This window comes from Corvus kubaryi, unplaced genomic scaffold (genome assembly GCF_017639235.1).
Source record: "Corvus kubaryi isolate FWS band 111438036 unplaced genomic scaffold, C.kubaryi_AGA036_p1.0 37397, whole genome shotgun sequence".
NCBI lineage: Eukaryota > Metazoa > Chordata > Aves > Passeriformes > Corvidae > Corvus > Corvus kubaryi.
Window position 1 is genome coordinate 12,258,910 of NW_024581136.1, and position 19,121 is coordinate 12,278,030.

At 42.2% G+C, this 19,121-nt stretch overlaps 1 protein-coding gene across 3 annotated transcripts in view; it reads left to right on the top strand.

The window, feature by feature from the left end:
* DIS3L2 (DIS3 like 3'-5' exoribonuclease 2) overlaps positions 1-19,121 on the top strand; it is a 184,646-nt gene that overhangs the window by 55,272 nt on the left and 110,253 nt on the right. For all 3 annotated transcript variants that reach the window (XM_042041857.1, XM_042041858.1, XM_042041860.1), the window contains exons 7-9: positions 2,874-3,108; positions 15,425-15,531; positions 16,726-16,973. In XM_042041857.1, the coding sequence (XP_041897791.1) occupies positions 2,874-3,108; positions 15,425-15,531; positions 16,726-16,973 (590 nt within the window). The remainder of the gene's footprint in view (positions 1-2,873; positions 3,109-15,424; positions 15,532-16,725; positions 16,974-19,121) is intronic.

Sequence of the window (19,121 nt, forward strand, 5' to 3'; positions counted from 1 at the left end):
AGGGGAATCCCATTTTTCTTGGTCCATGCAGGGTCAGCTGCATTGCCAGGGAATGGGACTCTGTACTGCACATATGACTACATGATAGACTGAGCCAATTGTGTATTTGCTTTACTCTGTGTCTGTGATCAGAACTGACCCGTTCTAGCTGTGTGCATTATGCCATGGATAAGCTGCAATAATCTAAGAAGAAACAGGAGAGTGCAGTATCATCAGATTCTTGAGTCTGAGATGCTACTTGTAAGAAATGCTTAATATGTCATGGTTGGATTTTCTGCTGCTCATAGACAAAAGGATCCTGCTCTTTGGAATCTGTGTGATGAGCTCATGTTGGCCAGCATCTCTGATCATCTTAAATGGAGTAATTGTATCCACTGAGCTCCTGATTTTGTAAAGTCTTATGCAGCTTTCCAGTCTTGTGATGTGCAGCTTCCCTAAATTTTTGGTGTGATACGAGAAATTGTGGGTGAAATTCCCTGCTCTGTTATGTATGAGGTCAGCCTAAGTGATCTGTCTTGGCCATTAAAAGAAAACAACTCCTATCACCCAGGCTTGCCAGCATCTGGACATTTTGCTGATCTATTCTGTGTGGAGGTCATGATTTTGTGGACTCTGGAAAACTTTACTTAAAAATTCTTTTGCAAATCCATAAGGAAATGTGGGACTGAGGATTTAGGTAGTCACAGCTGGAGTATTGAGCTGCTGGTGGCAGCAGTGTGTGTCCTCTAGCTTGGGGGAAGCACAGCATTTTAAATGAAAAGCATTAAAAATGAAATCTGTATCTGCTACCTTCTTTAATACCACTTCAAGCATAACCCTTCCAGTGCCACATCTTTAGAGAAGCCTTTCCTGTTGTAAGATATATTTGATGTTGTTTGCTGCTTTACATATAGAAAACATACTAATTTAGGACCCAAAACCCATCTCACACTCTCCAAAGAAGGACTGGGAGAGAAAAAAATGCAGGCAAAACTTGAAGGGGTTGAAGAAAATGAACTCCTGCTGCAGTTGCACACTTGCACACATCTGGTGCAACTGAAATTTAAGAGCTGAATGCATCCACATCTGACCATGGTAGGGTCCAAGCATTACTGTTGACACTGGTTTTCTTTTTGGATAGGTACACTGGCAGAGTCACTAGCGTGTGGAGCCTTGTCAGCTCTCTAATCTAATAGACTGTTCTTGCCCAGACCATTGTGTGTCAGAATTTTATGTACCAAATGTAGCCAGGTTTAATAATCAGCCATTTTCCCACCTTCTGCCAAACTTTTTCCCTTTTTTTCGCAATTTAATGTTTGAGTCAAAATCTGCTATGGTAACAAATTATATACATGTTAAAAAATGAAAATAAAGATGGAAAGAAGAGTCACAAAAGGTAACAAGAGTCCAAAGCACTGTCATTTGAGTTTTTTATTTTTAAAGACTTGAATTTAGCCCCATTTAAAAATTGATTTTATTTCTGTTATGTATTGTGAAAAGCTTTCAAAGAAATGGATACTGCTTTGAGAGCATGACTGTAGCTCTGTGTATGTAAAGTTGTGAAAGTATTCCCTGTACAGGCATCTGATCTGATATATTCGCTTTTTAGTTACTAAAGAATAATTTGTGGAGCTTTTTGACTTACATTTTCTTGCTTGGAATAGTTGCCTTCAGGTAGCACCTGTTGAGCATATTTATGTTTATTTCTAGCAACTCTATAGATCATATAAAGTATGTTACAAAAAAGTTGTTCTTCTTGTTTTATTGCATTTTTTAAAGGGCCCTTCACTTGTCTTGCTGGTGGCATGAGTTGCTGCTGTTGTATACTGGGTTATGATGCTGAGGGCTGGGGACCTTGGAGGAGTATCTCCGGGGATTTACTGGCCTGGCAAACACCAGCACCAGATGGAGGGGAGCTCAGTCACCAGGAGGGCATTGGAATGGAGTCACCCAGTGTCTTTGTAATTTTAATGTTTAGTAGGTTATTTCTTATTCTGTACTGATTTTCATCTCACTCTGAAGTACTATTGCTTAAGTGAAACATAAACATTTTGGAAACTGAAACCTGGATCTAGGATCTCCAGCTGTGTAGGTGTTTGCAGCTCACTGTTGGTTGCATGAAGGATGCTGGTAAAGGCTTGTGTGTCCAAGGTATCAACCACTTTGGTCATTGTATGCTGAGTTGGAGCAGTTTCTGCCCGTGTCACATGAGGGATGCCTTCCAGGCCTGTTGTCTGCTTCACTGGGACTTGGGCTCTTCTTCAGTAATTTAATTTGGAGATTTGTATAAGTAATGGCAATAATAGAGTTCCCTTAACAATAAAAACAGAGCTTAAAATAAATGTAAAGCTTGGTGCTGTGCCAAGCTGCCACAGTCCAGTTCTCTCACACGTCACAGGGCACCATGTTCTCTAATCTGTGCTTTTTCAGTCTGTTCCTAATTGTGTGGAGGAGCTTTGACATGATCAACTGGAACTGCTTAAGTTTTGGGACGTCCTGGGATGATTAGTGTATCTTGGTGAACAATGGTCTAAGCAACTCATTAAATTGTAGTGTATCCTCCTCCCTGCCTGTGTTTACTCCTAACTTCTGCAGAGCTGATTAGAGGCTTGGCAGGAACTCTATGGTTATGCTCTAGATACACTTTGGATACATTATTGTCACAGTTGAGGTATTGCAAAAGCTATGCAGTTCCAGTCTTTACCCTACTGAGGTACCTCTTTTGATTGTGCAATATCTGTGGCTAATTACACGGCAATTGCAGTGTGCCACCAGCCACCCACAATTCATTGTCAGCTCCTTGGGGATGCAAGTGAAAAAGGAAAGATAATGTTTTCTTTCTTCAGTCCACTGATTTAGCTTGCCTCTATTTTTTTAATCCCCTGCTCCTTCAGGTAATAAAGCCAGATGGTAGTGACAAAGAAACAGAAGTCACACATGAATCAGACGTCCCTGAGGATATGTTGGGGACTTGCATTCCACAAGAGACAGCAAAAGGCGACGCTCAAAGTCCGGATGTCATTATAGAAGCTCAATTTGATGACAATGATGCAGAGCATGGACAAGACCACTTGCAGGATATGTTGACTGATGACATTAAGAAACTTTCCCTGGATACTGGTGAAAAGGGTGAGTAGATCAGATTGCTGATTTAGGCCTTTATTTGAGCAAACTATTGAAGTGTTACTTGGTTGCCTCGCTTTGCTGTGAGATATAAAATACAGGCATAAAAGCTTAATGCCTTATCACTTCTATCCCTTTCTGCTAAACTGTCTTCATGGTTTTGAATGGATATTAATGGCTGGGGCTTATGTAGTTTTGATTGGTGCAAAGCAAATCTGCGAAACAGAAGTCATACCTTTAGATTTGCAGTTCTCAGGGCTGTCTGGGGACTGCTGGTTGCTGTTTAATTCAAGATGCTGCTGTAGCGGTTTCCTTCCTTGCAGCTTGGCTGGCCAATCTATGTGTCTCAGTTTGGGGATAAGAATATATTTCCTTGGGGGCAGTTAGGTTTGTTGCTGTTTTCAAACAGCTGAGTTATGAGCAACTTAAAGATTTGGTCCGTTTAAAAAGAAAATTGCAGTAAAACCTAAAGCCAATTATGCGATCTGTTTTGAAGGCAAACTTATTTTATTCTGAATCTGAATTCCATCCAAGCCATCAAGTGTTGCTCAGGGCAAAATAAAATCAGCTCCCCTGTCCCAAGACTAACGCTTAGGCAGCTCTTTGCATGTCCTTTCTAGTACTAAATCCCTTCCTGAAGAGCTGTGTGTTGAAAGGATTCTGACAATTGGCACATTTAACGTGTGCCTTCAGCTGCTCATGAAAGGTTTGCTGGGACAGATATTCTGGTGTGTTCTTGTTGCTTGCCCCAGTTGTCCAGAAAAGATGGCAGTAACTCAGGACCTAAGTAGTTGTTGGACTCTGACAAATCTTGGTGGTGGTTGTAAAGCTGTCCTATTTAACACCTTGTGTTTTCCTGAGATATTTGAAGATGCACAGACCCCTGCCTGTTCTGTTTGTAGACTTCCATTTTTCACACCCATCTGTTAATAAAACAGGAAATAATATTTGAAAGGAAGTGTTGTAGTTTTTATGACAAAACATTGGTTTCACCCCATGAATGGACCTGCGACCTTACCAGTTTGTGATTCTATTTCCTTCTGGGTATCTCCAGTGTTGAGTTCCTGCCAAGGCACGTGAACCAACTCATATCTTGTTCCATTCCTTTCCAGGATACAGCTTGATTTGGGAGTTACTAATCTTGTCTGTAGATGTTTTACACAGGTGGTTTTTAACCCCAGCTGTTTTACAGTCTATTGGGCCACTTGGACTCAACAATTCTCCTGAGTCACGTGTTGTGTCTGTTGCATCTTTGTTGCTTCTGATAGCAATGCCAAATTAAACATTGTAGAAGTACATTCTAGTTTGATACCAGCATCTAAAAAAATACAGGCTTAAGCCAGTATTTTACTTTAGTTGTGTGACTGTGCTTTAGTTTAAAGAGTTGATGAGAGGTTTTTTTTTTTGGTGCATTATAGTTCCTCGAGATGCTCTGGAGTGACCTGTGTTTGAGGTTATCAAGTCATCTCTCAAAATATGTGCCATCTGAGTGGGTTTTGCCATTTGATTCTGTCTTTGGAGAATATTTGTAGGACAAATGTGAGATCAGCTTATTGTCTGCACAGTTGAAATCCAACTTTTCCACTTGGTTCCTAAGCCAACTGTTTTCTTTTGTTTTCAAGGCCTTTCCATATTCATCCTTAACAAGCCTTGTGGCTGGTGTGGATGTGCCAGTTAGACTTCTGCTGAGTTTGTGTTTTGCTATCACCTCTTTTAATACTTGCTTCAGCTTCTTTGGCCATGTAACCCATATGGAGTTTTCCCTACTTTCTTCTTTCTCTGCTTTTTAATGCCCTCCCTTTTTTATACATAGAAAGTTTATGATGCTGCTTTTTCTGAAGGTGTTTTTGAGTAGTTGATGATTGCTTTGGCTTGTTTCCTGTCCTTCATACAATTTCTCGTATCATCACTTATCCAGATTTTAAGTCTTGCCTGGAAAACAGCTATAGTTATTCTAGCATCGCTGATAACTGTAGTGAAAAAAAGACAAAATCCTGCCAAATTCAGCCTTCACAGGTGTGGATCAAAATGCTTTTTTAGAAGTACCAAACATACACTTTTTCAAGACAGAACTTAATCTTAGAAGGCAAAATCTGCTGGACTTCCTAAGGCCATCCACTGGAATGTGGTGCCAGCATCAGAGGCAGAAAGCATTGGCAGGTTGGGCTGGGGTGAGTGGAGGTGCCCTTCCCTGCCTAACGTGGGCCTCTCCTGGGAGAGCTGCTTGGCTGCTGCTTGTTGAACTTCCTGCATACAAGCCTATTCTTTCATTTTGTGTCCCTTCTGCTGGAAACAGCTACTGCAGTAAAACAGAGAAGTGGATGGAAGTTGGGATTCACAGGGGGATTTCTTTCTGACCCACCAAACCCAGGGCTTTACTTGCTTTCCCTGAGAGCATTGCTTTGCAGGGTTTATCACGCAGCCTCATTGCATAGCCTTATGCACAGAAGGGGGCAGGAGAAATTTTCTGTGGCCAGCACAAGTCTTAAATGAACACTTGTGGTGGGCTTTCTTCCTTTTTTGGAAGGGTTTTTGGAAGGTTTCAAGCTGGCCAAAGATGCTAGCAAAGATACTATATTAATGAAATAAAATCAAGAAACAGTCTATCATGTTCCCATGTGCACTTTATGTATGTATGTATTTGCATACATATATGTGTGTGTATGTGTATATTTATGAAAAGATCCATCTACATATGTAAGACCTACCCAAAATTCACACTAAACAAAAAACCCATGAGATTTCTGGCAGTGAAAAATATCCATAACTACTGTAATGGAATCAAAAGTAAATTTTACTTACTCTGGGCAAAAAACCCAGAGCCAGGTTTAGACTGTGCTCAAATCTTTGTTCATGAACACAAGCCCTGCAGTTTTCTGCTCTCAATTGCAAGATGCCTTTTGTCCTTTCTCATGTAGGAGTAGTATTGTGCAATATCTCTGCTGGCTCATTTGTTCTGATGCCGATGGTCAGAATGAACCATGAAGAATAAAAGTAGATGTGTCATTCGAATAAGAGCACTCTGGGAGTGCAGACTGTTTTGATGTCTTTTCTACCTTGGCCTGTGTCCCATCCCTTCTCATGGCTCTGTTCCTCTTCAGAGCACAGTTGCCCTCTCCATCTCTAGTTACATGCTGGGGCAAAGAATTTTGGGGTTGGCCCTTGCTGTCAGAAGCTCTGAAGCATGAAACATTGTGTACACTGATTATGGCCTAGATTTGAGGGACTGAATTTCCCTGAAGTCATTGTACCTTGGATTTCCTGTGCCTCTGTGGGGCTTAGGGCAAACTGGTGGAAATTGTTATTATGCACAAGTCTGCAGCCTTAGACTCAGATGTTGGATCTGTCTTCGCTAAATGCTGCTGTTATGAGAGCTGTGCTTCCTGCCTCTCGCTTCCTGCATCCCCAGAAGGGACAGGATAAGCAAGAGGGAAGTCCATGGAAGTGAAGAGACCATTGTATTCAGCCTTATTCTCGGCCCATGTACTTTCTTGTGCTCATAAAAGTGGGTCAGTCTTGCTTTGCTCAGGGATATTTAAATAGAACTTCATAACTGGTGTCACTCTGCCAGAAACTGTCCTGATCAAACAAGTTTGCTCTGGTTATCTGGACTTTTCTTGCAAAGGAATGGGGTTAAAGATTATCTTCGAAAAGTCTTTAGATGAGGAAGTGACAGCCATTCTCCTCCCCAGCACCTGGTTCTACACAAAAACCAATATTGTCCTATTCCAAAAATTGAATGTTAAGTTTTGGTACTTGGTCTTGCAAAGTTGAAAATATCCTTTCCTCTTGCATTTCAGCTGTATTTCCAAAGTGTAAATATCTACATGCTGAACAAACTCTTTGTTTTTTTTCCTTAAAAAGACAGTAAGAATGAGCACTCTGAATAAAATTTCTCAGCTCCCTTAGTAGTGTCCTTCAAACCCTCTCTGGGATTTCTGTGCCCTTTTGAAAGCAGGCAGAGAACAAGGCAATAGCATCCTGACAGTAGTGTGAACCACCGGTGTGTACACAGCAAAAGTTAATTCCCTGTAGTGCTTGGTACTGGCATGCAAGTCCTCTGTGTTGTACCCTGAGACCTCAACTTACTCCGTGTCACTACTGTCCGCAGAACTCATTCACCGGTCAACATGACCTTTGCCAGGACTGTAATTCTTTTCCTTAATCCTCATTCACATTGACTACTGCAAAAGAGGTCATGTAACTTTTATCTTATCACTTAGTACTGACCTAGAATACATTATTTCTGTGACTTTTCACTGCAGTAGGAGGATTTTCTTTATACTCCATTTCAATATGTAATAAAAAATGGAAACTCTCTGTATCTCTTAACCTGGGAAAAGTGCAAAATGTTCTGTACGGAATGGTTTATGATACTGTATCCCTACACAGACTTGTGTGTCACATGAGTTTCCTACAAATGTGAGTTCTTGTTAAATATTGGAATCAGATTTCTCTGATAAAGAATCGTCGGCAATTGAACAGTAGCAGCTACTTGCACTCATGAGAATGGCAGCTGTTCTCATAAAAGTGCCTCAGCCCTTCTTTAGCAAAATGATATTCAAATAAAAGTTTGTAAAACTGTGGCACTATGCCAAAAACTATCCTTGCCCAACCAGCTTGTTCAGCTTTTTTCAACTCTTCTCACGGGAGATCTTACTACACCAGATACACAGAATATCCTGCTTCCCACGGGGGTGGAAGTCATCAAGCTAGTGGACTGGCTGCCCTGGCAGCAATCAGAGAGTTGTTTTTGTTCAGGATTTCCACTTACACCTACAGTACTGCAAATCAGAGCTTGGATATGCGAATGTCCGAAGCTTGCTCACTGCCTTGATGTAATGAACTTTGAACAGAAATTGCTCATTTAGAGGCTGAGTTAGACTCACGTGAACTGAGTAACCAATGGATAATGGGTAGGGTCAACAGAATTAGGAAGCTGTTGCAGGACTTGCTCATGTCTCCCTGTCTGCTCAGCATTCACCAGGTGGACAGTGGTCTATCTCTTTCAAGTCAAATGTGACTGTCAGTCTCTAGTTGTCCTGATAATGTCAGAAATGGTAACCTGAAACTGCTTGGTGTCCACACTGCTGCTGACTGGAGGTTGTATTTTGAGTATTTCAGGATTGCTTGGCTTAACTGAAAGGGTGGTGTTTGGTAAATTCACTGTATGGTTCTTTAATAATGGCATCAAGCCTTTCTTTTTGCAAGATGATGCTCTAGAGTCAGGTTTTAGAAGGGTTTTTTGGATCTTTCTAACAAAATAGAAAAATGTATTTATAATGCAGAGTTTAGTCTCTGTTATGCACTTCTGCACCTTCTCATGCACTTCCATGTCCCCTCTTGTGCTTTTGTGTTCTCTCTCTTCTTTTAAGCTTGACAGGGTGCCTACTTGCCTTTTGTGCCTTCCTCTGGCACCTGGGGTCCTGCAGTTATCGGTGTCTCGTATTGACCCCGGCAGAGTTCAGAGAGTTACTACTATTCCTCTCCTTGGCCAGCTCTGGTAGGGAAATGATGGTGACAAAAATCTGGATTACATGCTGACCCTCTGCTCTGCTCAGGCTCGCCCTTCTTTCAGTTTAGCTGCCATGAAGTCTGGGAGATTGGAGTCCACCAACGTCACTGGCCACTGGAAGGAACAAGTGTTCTTCTCCCTCCTCTTCAGAGGCTCCCGTTCACTCTGAGTGCTTTTAAGAAGCTTCACTGTTTTTTCCTAGCCTGCAGCTTTCTGGAGATGGATCATCTCCACTGCTTAGCTCTTAACATTTCTAGGCCACAGCAGAGCGAAAGCTCACCAGGAAATCTTCTCAGTTACACGGCTTTTAATAGAAATCCTTGAGGTGGAACTGTCAAAAATCAGATCAGTTTCACTCTGCTGAAGCCTGGAAAGCCAGCAGAGAAGCTGGAGCCATTTCAGCTGCTTGAGACAGCTCTGTATTAGTTTATCCCAAGTTCATGTCTGTGGGTCTCTGGATCTAGCTCTTCTGGTTGTTGCTTTAACTTTTCTTAAATGAGAGCATACTTTTCTAGAAGAATAAACAGTATAGCAACTGAAGAAAAGTGTTCTATTGGTATTGATCAAATTGGGCTTTATGGTTGCATTGATTGAGTACTACAGGCTGAAAAAGCTCCAGTTATTCTTTTGTTGTAAAGCTGAAGCCTGCAATGGAAGTTAATGTTGGGAAAGTTCCTTACGCTGTTCTTCCCTAATAAGTTATCTTGACCCCCAAATGACTTCTTAAGTACTGGAAAAAAATAAATTACTTAGGCAATTAGGTAACAGGAATTAGATTAAGTTCAGCATATTACCATATGTTCCTGAGTTCACCTATGTTTCTCCTTTGAGTTACAAGTTTAGGTCAAGTAAATGAGAGGGCATGATACTGAGAGCAAATGGTGGGTGTGGAGATAAACAGAGTATGGTCATTGTTAGCAGCAAGATTTCCAGGATGAAGCAGATTAGGATTCATTCAACTAACATATTTTCCATGGAGTAGTAATATTGGACACACAGACTTTAGGAACAAATTCACATGCAGGAAGGAAGAACATTAAGTAAATAGGCAAAATATTCAATGGAATTGTTTTTGTAACATTTTAATTTTGCTTGCTGTTAATGTAATAGAACTGTATTTCTGTAGACTGCAACACCACCTGATTTTTTGTAGGTTTAATTCTGTTGCAATAAGGTTTCCAACCCCTATGCTGACTGACAGCTTCTCAAGGACATGAGAGGGCCAGGAGGTCTGCATAGCCATGCTGTGGTTGTGGTCATCTTATGTGGCTACTGAGACAGCTACGATCTGATCTGTTGGGCTAGATGGCTGCTTCCCAAAATTATGTTGATCTTTGCTGTGGATCAGACTTGGAGGGTTCTAAGGAAAAGTGACTCTCTTGTCTCATCATTCTGCCATCTCCTCCATCCCTCCTTGTGGAGGTGGCTAAATATAAGTAAATAATTACATGCTTGGCTGCCTTGAGTGTCTGAGGGAGCCAGCTGTACTCATCTCTCCACATTGCCTTTGCTCTGCCACTGCAGATGCTTGTCTGTGCTCTACACATCTGTTATTAAGCCTTTCCTCTCCCTCTCTGAGGGTCTCCTCCTGCCTTTGCATCTTTAAAAATCTTGATGTTAATCATCCAAGTCTCCCAGTCCTCTCTTCAGCGTGCCCTTGGGCAGGCAGGTGTGTGTACTCAGGTGTTAAGATGTGAACAGCTGTGGCAGGGTGAGTTTGCTTAAATGAGTATTCAAAAATAAACATCTCTAAGGAGGTTAGTCCTGTTCATTAGACACACAGCTCTGTGATGAGACAACTCAGGAGTGCTGCATGGTTTGGAGCTGCTTTTCTTCTTACCTGCAGAGCCCTCTTCCATTGCACATGGGAGCTGTTAGGCTGATTTTGGACAGGCTGCGTGTGTTAAATTCCAAGGCTGTTGGCTTAGCAATCTTGTCACACTGAAATACCTGTCTTTCCTCCATCACTGGTGGAAAGTTCTGTCTGTGGAGATATAAATACAAAGTACTGCTTTTTCCATGATTCTTTCCTAGGTGACCCTACTTATAGGTTGTTTAAAATAGATTTCAGTTTTGGATAGTACCTGGTACCAAGTGAAACAGCACTTTCCTACTTCCCTACCTTTTGGTAGGTTTGTGTTCTGAAGAAAAAAGCTGTTCTGTGCCAAGAAACCATCAGCTGTATAATATGAAGAATCTTTGTACTTTCTTCTAAACAGCAACACTTCCTTCTTGTTATCCCTAAGAATTAAGATTGTAGCAGAATGGTATAAACCAAAGCAAATCTCTGGGTATGCATGTATTGCTTTTGGGTTGAAAGGAGTTTCATTTCCTAATGTCTATTGTGTGCTGATATAGACAGAGTTCCAAAAACATATCGTTTGTTAGTGTGATCCAGAGTCCTGGAGATATTTATAATAAATCGGTCTGTTTTATACCACTTATGTATTTGGTGCTAAAACATAATATACTGAAAACTGCTCCTTGAAGCAGACATCAGAGAACCTAAGTGGTGTTGTTTCATTAGTAAGTGGTTGGCTTTGCCACTGAAAGGTTTACAGCTATGCTGGTATCTGAGCACTGAGCTGAAGAACAGTATTTTCTGATGGGATTCTTAAATACTCCCATGCAGAGTAACCCAGCTTCTCAAGTACATTTTTTTTTTCTAGCTGAAGTAGCAAACATTGAACTATTTTCTTACAAAACTTGTCTTTTTCCATCCAGGGAGGGAGATTTTTTTTTTTCAGTAAGTTGTGTTTGAGATCTGAAACTGTGATATATTTTCATTTGCAAGTGGATATTGCATCTTTAATTGTATTCTTTTTGGACAGAATTGCAAATTTCCACAGTGACCAATGCAAACCCAATGAAAATAATTTTGGATCTGTCATAAGTAATCAGAATTCTAGTCTGATGATTTTTGGTCCACTTTGGCCACTTTTTAATGTGATGGTAATTGAATTGTAAAAGGAAATGTGGGGGGCTTTAAAAAACGCAATGTTTGACCTAGGAATGCCTGTCAGGCAAATGTAAGTGTGTATTGAAGCTGCCTAAACTGATCTCTTACAGAGGGAGGCAAATTCCAAGTGTCCTGGATCTACTTCATTGGTAATAACATAACTAATTTGAGTTGCTTTTTGTGTCTAGTGCCTAATTTTTTTTTAAGTAAAACTGTTACAGTTTTGGTTTGTCAGATAATCGCTGAAAGGAAAACAATGAGATTATAATGCAGTTTCACTGGATCCTGGTTGCTGAAGTGTGTTTTCACTGTAAGATAAGCTTATGAAGTACTGCCCAAGCTAACATAGTAAATCTTTCTCAGAAAACATGTCTTTGCCTAGGGTGGAAATATTGAATGGTCATTGGATAACCACTGCAGTAAAGGGGTCAGAATAATTCATTTTTAGTTTGGCATAATGCAAGGAGTTTCTTCCCACCTTCCCTGCACAAAATCCTGCTCCTCTCACAAGTTAACTCTCCTTTATGATTGCTTCCATGTCTCTGTCCTGTTGTGAGAGATGTTTGTATCTCCCAGCTCAGATCTTCTAGACCACCAGTCTCTAGTGGGGCCCTGTTACCTCCCCTCTCTGCTCAGCTTCACTGGAGGGGAGGAGGATGTGTAATGAATGAGAGGGACTGTCAGAGGTGTATTCAGGGAACTCCAGTATCAGGCTCTCCTGGCAGGTTATTGCTGCTGTGACTGAGGTTCCTGTGCGGTAATTTGACAATTGAGCCATGTGGACATTGGATCTGGGTAGTTGTTCCTTCTGAGCCGAAGGTTTTGTCTCAGGAATTCTTCATGGCTGGTGCTCTGCTGCTGTAGACCCCCGAGCATTAGATGTAGGCCTGGTACCAATAGAATTTTGACTTCTAAAGGAGCAGCTGCAAGCTATATGGAAGTCCACATCTCTTAGCTCCAGGAGTACAGAGTTCCTCATGTCTCTTCTTCCCTGTCCTTTGTTTCCGGAGGATTCGCCCTTAGTAAACGTGTGTGATGGCATTTAAGATGCTGAAGTTGGTTTAAAAAGATGGGTAAGAAGTAGTAGGTGGCTGGGATTAGCTTCCTTTTTTCTTTCTGTTGATGGAATAGTTGTAGATCCCAGACTCTGCCTGCTGGAGTCTCTCATAATCCCAGGTTTTTTTGGGAGGGATGCTGAAATTGGAGAGACCACTGAAGAATATACTCTCCAGCCAGCCAAAGGCCCCTAGTTGATGTTGGCTGTGAAGGAAAAGGCAAGTTCTATCATGTGCCACAGTGGGAATTTGGGTGCTTTCTGGTATCTGTACTGGGGTCACATGGGGCTCATCTTCAGCAGGATGGGGGGCAGTGCCCCAGCCCTGGATGTTCTTCATCCCAGGTGAAGGAAGGCCTGGCCACCCATTTGCTGTGCTCCCTGTGACAGCTGCATCCTGGTGCTCCTGTGCTTTTGCATGTGTGTATGTGTTACTTCCCCAGGACATCACTTCTTTTTGACAGAGAAAACTGCTTCAGTGAAAATTTCCAAGTGACTTTTTGGAGCGATGGGAGTTGGAAGCATACGTGGAAAAAAGGCAGTGCTAACAAGGACATGTTCCTCACGTGACTCCTGGTGCTTTTTTCATTCTTGCCTGCTGGACCTTGAGTCACTGCTGCTGTTCTGCTGCTCTGGGAAAGCAGCAACTGCAGCTCTTGCTTTTTTCCCAAACATGTTTTGATCTGGTTTTTCTTCCCACCAGTGTGTGCTGTTCCTTGGGGAGGGTTCACTCCAGTAAAGTCTTGGGCTTGTGGCAGGTGTGCCTGGAGGCATGGCCTTTGGAAGGCTCCCAACTTCTCCTTGTCCTCTGCCCCATCCAGTGTTTCTTTGTTCCAGATCATCCTGTTCTTTGCCCAGGCTGTCTTTATGATTGACACACCATAAACTGTTAACTGATTGCTTGAAAATTTATAAGAAAACAAAATGGCTCCTGGCTTTCATTCTTTGCTAAATGATTGCCTGGTATGACCTTTAGCTGGCAGAAACCTTAGAGGAGGTAAGCAAATGAGGTAACCTTGGTATCCCCCACTTTTTAAACTACTTACAATTATCCAAGCAATTTTTTTCCCCACCTTGTTTGTCACCATGAAATTCTGGGTTGTTTTATCCTTTAGTAATGCTGGTTTTGGCAAGTCTGAGTTCATTTCAGTAGAAGTAAATCAGAAATGGTTTTGCTGCTTTTATTATTGGTGCTTTTTTTAGGAAAATAGAATTTTATTTAAACCCCCAAATACCTGTTCATTCTCCTCTCAGCATTGCTAGCAAGTCAATGAAGATAAAATAAAAGGAAAGTCACTTAGGAAAAGATCTCTGGGGAGAGGAAGAGCATATCAGAAGGCAAAGCTGAGGATAATGAGCAGCATATGAGAACCAGAGTTTGTCATTATAGCAAAGCCATCATTGTCAAGCGACTGCTGGGATAACATTGCCTGAAGGCAGCGCAGGCCGTCCATGGGGGCACAGCCATCTGTGAACGTGTCCTGGTGATGGTGGGGCACAGCCAAACCCTCGGGGAAGCTGCTGCCCCACTGCCCCCCCGGCTTCCCGAGCGCCAGCCCTGACACCCGGTGCTGCTCTGCTGCAGCCACTCCTCCATCCGTCATGTCACCAGCAGCCTCGTCCAGGGACTCTGTGGGACAGATGGGCGTCATCTGGGGGCCAGGGTCTGCGTGTCACCGCAGCGTTCCTGGAGGCTTTCTCACATGGGGGAGTGCTGTTGGCCTCCTGGAGCACAGACCTCCACAAAACGTTGCTTTATCTTGTGTCTTCTAAGGGAAACAGTGACAGCTTCGTCCCTTGAAACTTGCAGTCAGTGACATGGTCTCTCCTTAGAAAAGCAAGATTTCTTTTGAACACTCTGAGCCTGATTTTAGCACATGTACTCGAGATGGATGTGATTGCCATACAAATGGAAAAAGTCAGCCATCTCCCATGAGCCCTCCAGACAAGTGCACGTGGATGCTTCCATCCCAAAAATTCTGGCAGAGCAGTAACCACAGGCTCTCAGCAGGGATGCAGTTCAAGAACAGCCCAGTCCCAGCCTTCTCCATGGCAAAGATCACTTTGGATGTTTGTAAACATTAAATGCCAGCCATCTGTTACAGATACTCCCAAACTCACATACTTGAATATTTGAAAATTTCAAGCTAGAAATTAGTTGACACTCAATTTTAATACTATCAGTATCTGGTCCAGAGATCTCAAGGGAAGGGAGCTCTTGGTCATATGTAGTGTGAAGGAAGGGAGCTCTTGGTCATATGTAGTGTGAAGTCCTTCATAAGACTTTTCATAGGCCTGGTCCATAGCTGAAGAGGGTCAGCTTAGTAGATATGATTTCAGTTTCAAAGATAAACATACATTTTATAACCCTTCATAATGCTTTTAAAGGAATAAATATTAAATGAATGTATGTAGTTAAAGGACTGCTTATGTAACATTAATATCTTCAACTAAGAAGTGCCACAAAATTCTTAGCCCTTAGTGTTTAATAAACAGAATATGTTTTCTACCACTTTGTCTATTATGACTGGTATAGTCCTACTTACAAAGTTGGGCCTTATTTTGATTTTTGTTGTTTTTCAGCACATCTGCATGGTAAGTGAACATATATCTGCTGTCTGTTGTAGTCCAGAGAAATAATAATTACTTTGTGCTTGGCAATTCTAACACCTGAGAGATCTTTTTCCTTTCAAATAAGTCTACTACATGCACATTGTATTGTAGTTCAGAGCAAAGACCCAAGACAAATTTGTCATGGAAATGTGCTACAGTAACTGTCCTGTGTTTGATGCAGGGAAGGCTGCTGGGGTCACTGGTGTGCACAGAGCAAAGCAAGATGATGGACCCAAGGTCAATGATCCCAGGCTCCTCCCAGATGAGTTTCTTCAAAGGACAGCCAAGGTAACTCCATGAAGAGTGACAAGTGAGCACGTGTGTGCTCCCAAAGGCTGAAGGAGACCAGCCCTGGCCTCCCTGTAGCCTCCATCCATTGATCTTTGAGACACATTCTCCATTTCAAAGAGAGTAATTGTCCGATCTGATAAAAATGAAGTGACTTGTTATTTTTACCAATTATCCTAGGTTAAATTCCCTTTGTTTGTCATGCAAAATTACTTAGCAAGATTCTGGAAAAAGATTGGATACTAATATGAGTGTCAGGATATCCAAAGTTGTCAGAATTAATTCTTACAGACTTTGGAAAGGCTGCTAGTACTGTTGATTCAAGATTTGAGTCAATCTCTGAATGTTAAGAGACTAGAAAAGGGCTGCTGGGTCAGACTGGGTCAGATCTCTTCCACGTGTTGTGCTTTCCCTTGCAGCCTCTGATTCTGGTCCTACTGTTGGCTGGGCTGCTCTGGTCTCATCCAGTGTGGCAACTGCAGCGCTCAGAATCGTGCAGAGGTGCAGCTCCTGAAACCTTCTGGAAGGACTCTTCTGTATAAGCTTAGGAAATCGGCTATAATGTTTCTGTTACCCAGTGATTTATTATGGTCTACAAAAATATAGCCTGGACGAACACCTCTCTGGAACAATTATTTAGTGATATTGTAATTTATTATTCTTTTCAAAGCCATCTTGTATAAAGGTAAAATAACCCCTAACTTCAGAAAGCACAGAGGGAAGGAGAGAACTGCCAAATTCCCAACAGCACATCCTTTCCTGTGGTTAGTGTTGGATCCGCCAGCGGCACCGTTTTTGGACTGGCCTGTTCTGTGCTGACTGTTGAAATCACAGGCCGAGAATACAAATGAAAGATTTTACAGGAGTTGCTTGTATTTTGTGGCTAATTCCCTGCATTTGGAAGCATCTGCTTCTTGTCTGGTTTTGTTCTGTAATCAAGAAAATTGCTGTAGAGAGCTAGCACTTGGAAAGCACTTAGCTCTTCTATAGCCATGAGCAAGACGGCAAGGAAAATACGTTGTAAGTAGGTACTCAGTTAAAAAATGCACACACACATATACACACACAGGGAAAACAAGATATAGATCTTGTGACTTTTCCAGATACTCTGCTAAGCCTTTGTGTATCCTTCCTCTGCTAAAGAAAGTAAGTTTCTCTGAAGGTATTAACTGTAGAAACTTCTACCTCTCCCAGGTGGTCTATATTTTGGAAAAGAAGCATTCTCGAGCAGCTACAGGTTTCATCAAACTTCTGGCTGACAGGAACAGTGAACTCTTCAAGAGGTGTGCCATGTTCTCACCTGTGGACCACAGAGTGCCCAGGGTCTATGTGCCCTTGGCTGATTGCCCTCCAGACTTTGTGACCAAGCCTGAGGCCTATTCACAGATGCTCTTCATCTGTCGCATCGTGGACTGGAAAGAAGACAGCAACTTTGCATCAGGGTATGTGGCTGCCTTCGAAAGTAGAGATGACTGAGATTTCTAGTTGGAATTCTTGTTTTCACCTAATTTGTTACAAACAGTAGACAAAGAAATCTGTTAACAAGCTGCTTGTCTTGTGTCCCTCTGGTGGATAAATTGAGATGAAGGACAGCTCATCGCTAGTTAATCTCATAAATGTTAGTTTCTTCAAGTGCTTGTTTCAGTGTGCTGGTGCATCACAGCATTGATGAGTGCATGGTCTAGGGGGAACACACGTGTTCAGCCTGACCAGCACAAGCACCATGGGGTGCTGGCAGCCTTCCTGTCTTTCCTCCCTGTGTGGAAGGGTAGTACACAGTGTGCAGACATTTCACTTCTGCCAGGGGAAGATCAGTGGCTGTGAGGCTCATTTTTAGTTTTTACGCCTTTACTGGTAAGAATTAGAAAGAAGTCACAGATTGTTGTGGTTTTAAGGTTTCATTGGTTGAAGGAGGAATAGTAGAAATCAAGAGAAGATTCATTCCCTCCTGAAGCATGTGAGAAGGGTGTTGCATTCTGTGTGTTTCATCAGGCACCGTAACGTCATCACTGTTCAGAGTTCAAATTGCTGGCACTGCTATGAAGGAGATTTTAAGCCAGCGCTATACAAGTGGCCTGTGCCGGGCTGGATCCAGATTTGCAAGTTCATTTTGCCTCTCCATGAAAAAGACAGTAGTTTTCAGCATTTTTACTCTTTTCTTTGGAACAGCTGTAGTGTGCCAAACTCCCACCTGGAGTGGCCACACTTCTATTGAATGTTTCTATTGAATAGGTCTCAGTAAGAAATGGAGGATGTTGATCAATCTATTCAGTTATCTTGGGAATACTTAGTAGTCCTGGCTTAGTTGGCAATCCAGAGTAGGGAACTCTGACCTGTGGCAATACTGTGGTCAGATTTTACATGTGATGGGGATCTGGATGTAATCTGGAGCATGTGCAGTAGTGGAAATTGTTCATAAAGCCCAGCTTTTCTCTTCCCCTTGCAAAGCAGTTCTGATGGGGTAGCGCAGCCGATGTACAGTATCAACACTGCAGGTTTGGAAGTCCTCAGCTCAAACTGCTGGTAAAGCTTAAAACTTAGAGAAAACTTCTTTAAGAGCAAATGTGTTGGCACAGATCTATCAGCTGTAGAACTAAAAGTAAACTAAGCTGAAGTCCCCATTTCACAGAGTTTATCAGTTGTAGCTGTTTTGTGTGCCCCGTAATAGCAAGTTTCATGTGTACTCCTTGAGAGCCACGTGAGCCATGAAGTCACTCAGTGTTTCCTAGATAAACTGCAGTGCATGAACTGCAGTGGCCTCCCTTTGAGCCCCACTTAACTAGGGTCTGGCTGTGCTGTGAACTTCACTGTGAATAAGTTTCTTACTGGCAGAGGTTTTCTTTGTCTTCTTTGACTCCAGCTGAGAAAAGACTGGAGGGTGGTTGTACTGCTTGGCTTGTTGTCATGAATAACCCCTCTTTCAGCAGAAATAGGGGAAATTAGGAGGATGGGCTAATATCTTTTTTTATTGGCTGATGTGTGTCTTTAATCTGTACTTCTGACAATATTGGATATTCTCATCTGTCTGGTTTGATCATTTCCAAGATGTTAAGGGTGTTGTCAGGAAAGAAAAAATGTCCATGATTGTCTTCATACATAGTCGTTTCCTCTGGGAGTGGGTTGCACTTCACCAAGTGCCTTGTGGAGATGGGAGCATAAAACCTTGGTGACCTTTTTTGTTTTTAGCCATGAATAATGCTTGTTTAAACACTGAAAGACAAGGGAACCTTCTTGAAGGTCCCAAAAGATTCCGTTTGCTTTTGGGCTCATTTATAAGCTAGTTTATAAGCCATGTTGCCTTGTTAATAACAAGCTGTGTTGCTGGTCATGGACTCCCTGAAGGAGAGAGGAGCAGGTGATCTGCAGCTCTTTACATGCCTTGTTTTCTGAACTTTTTTGTTCACCCCTTAGTTCTGCCCACAAAGCTCCTGATATGCCTTTGGCACCACCACCATGGTTTTGAAGGTGTCTGGACAAAGAGCCTGTTGGTCATCATCCTGCACTGTCTGCTGGAAGTGTGACAAGGGCAACTCCCTCCAGAGCTGGCAGTCATGTCCCCTGGATGCCTTGGGTGTTTCTAGGTATTCTCC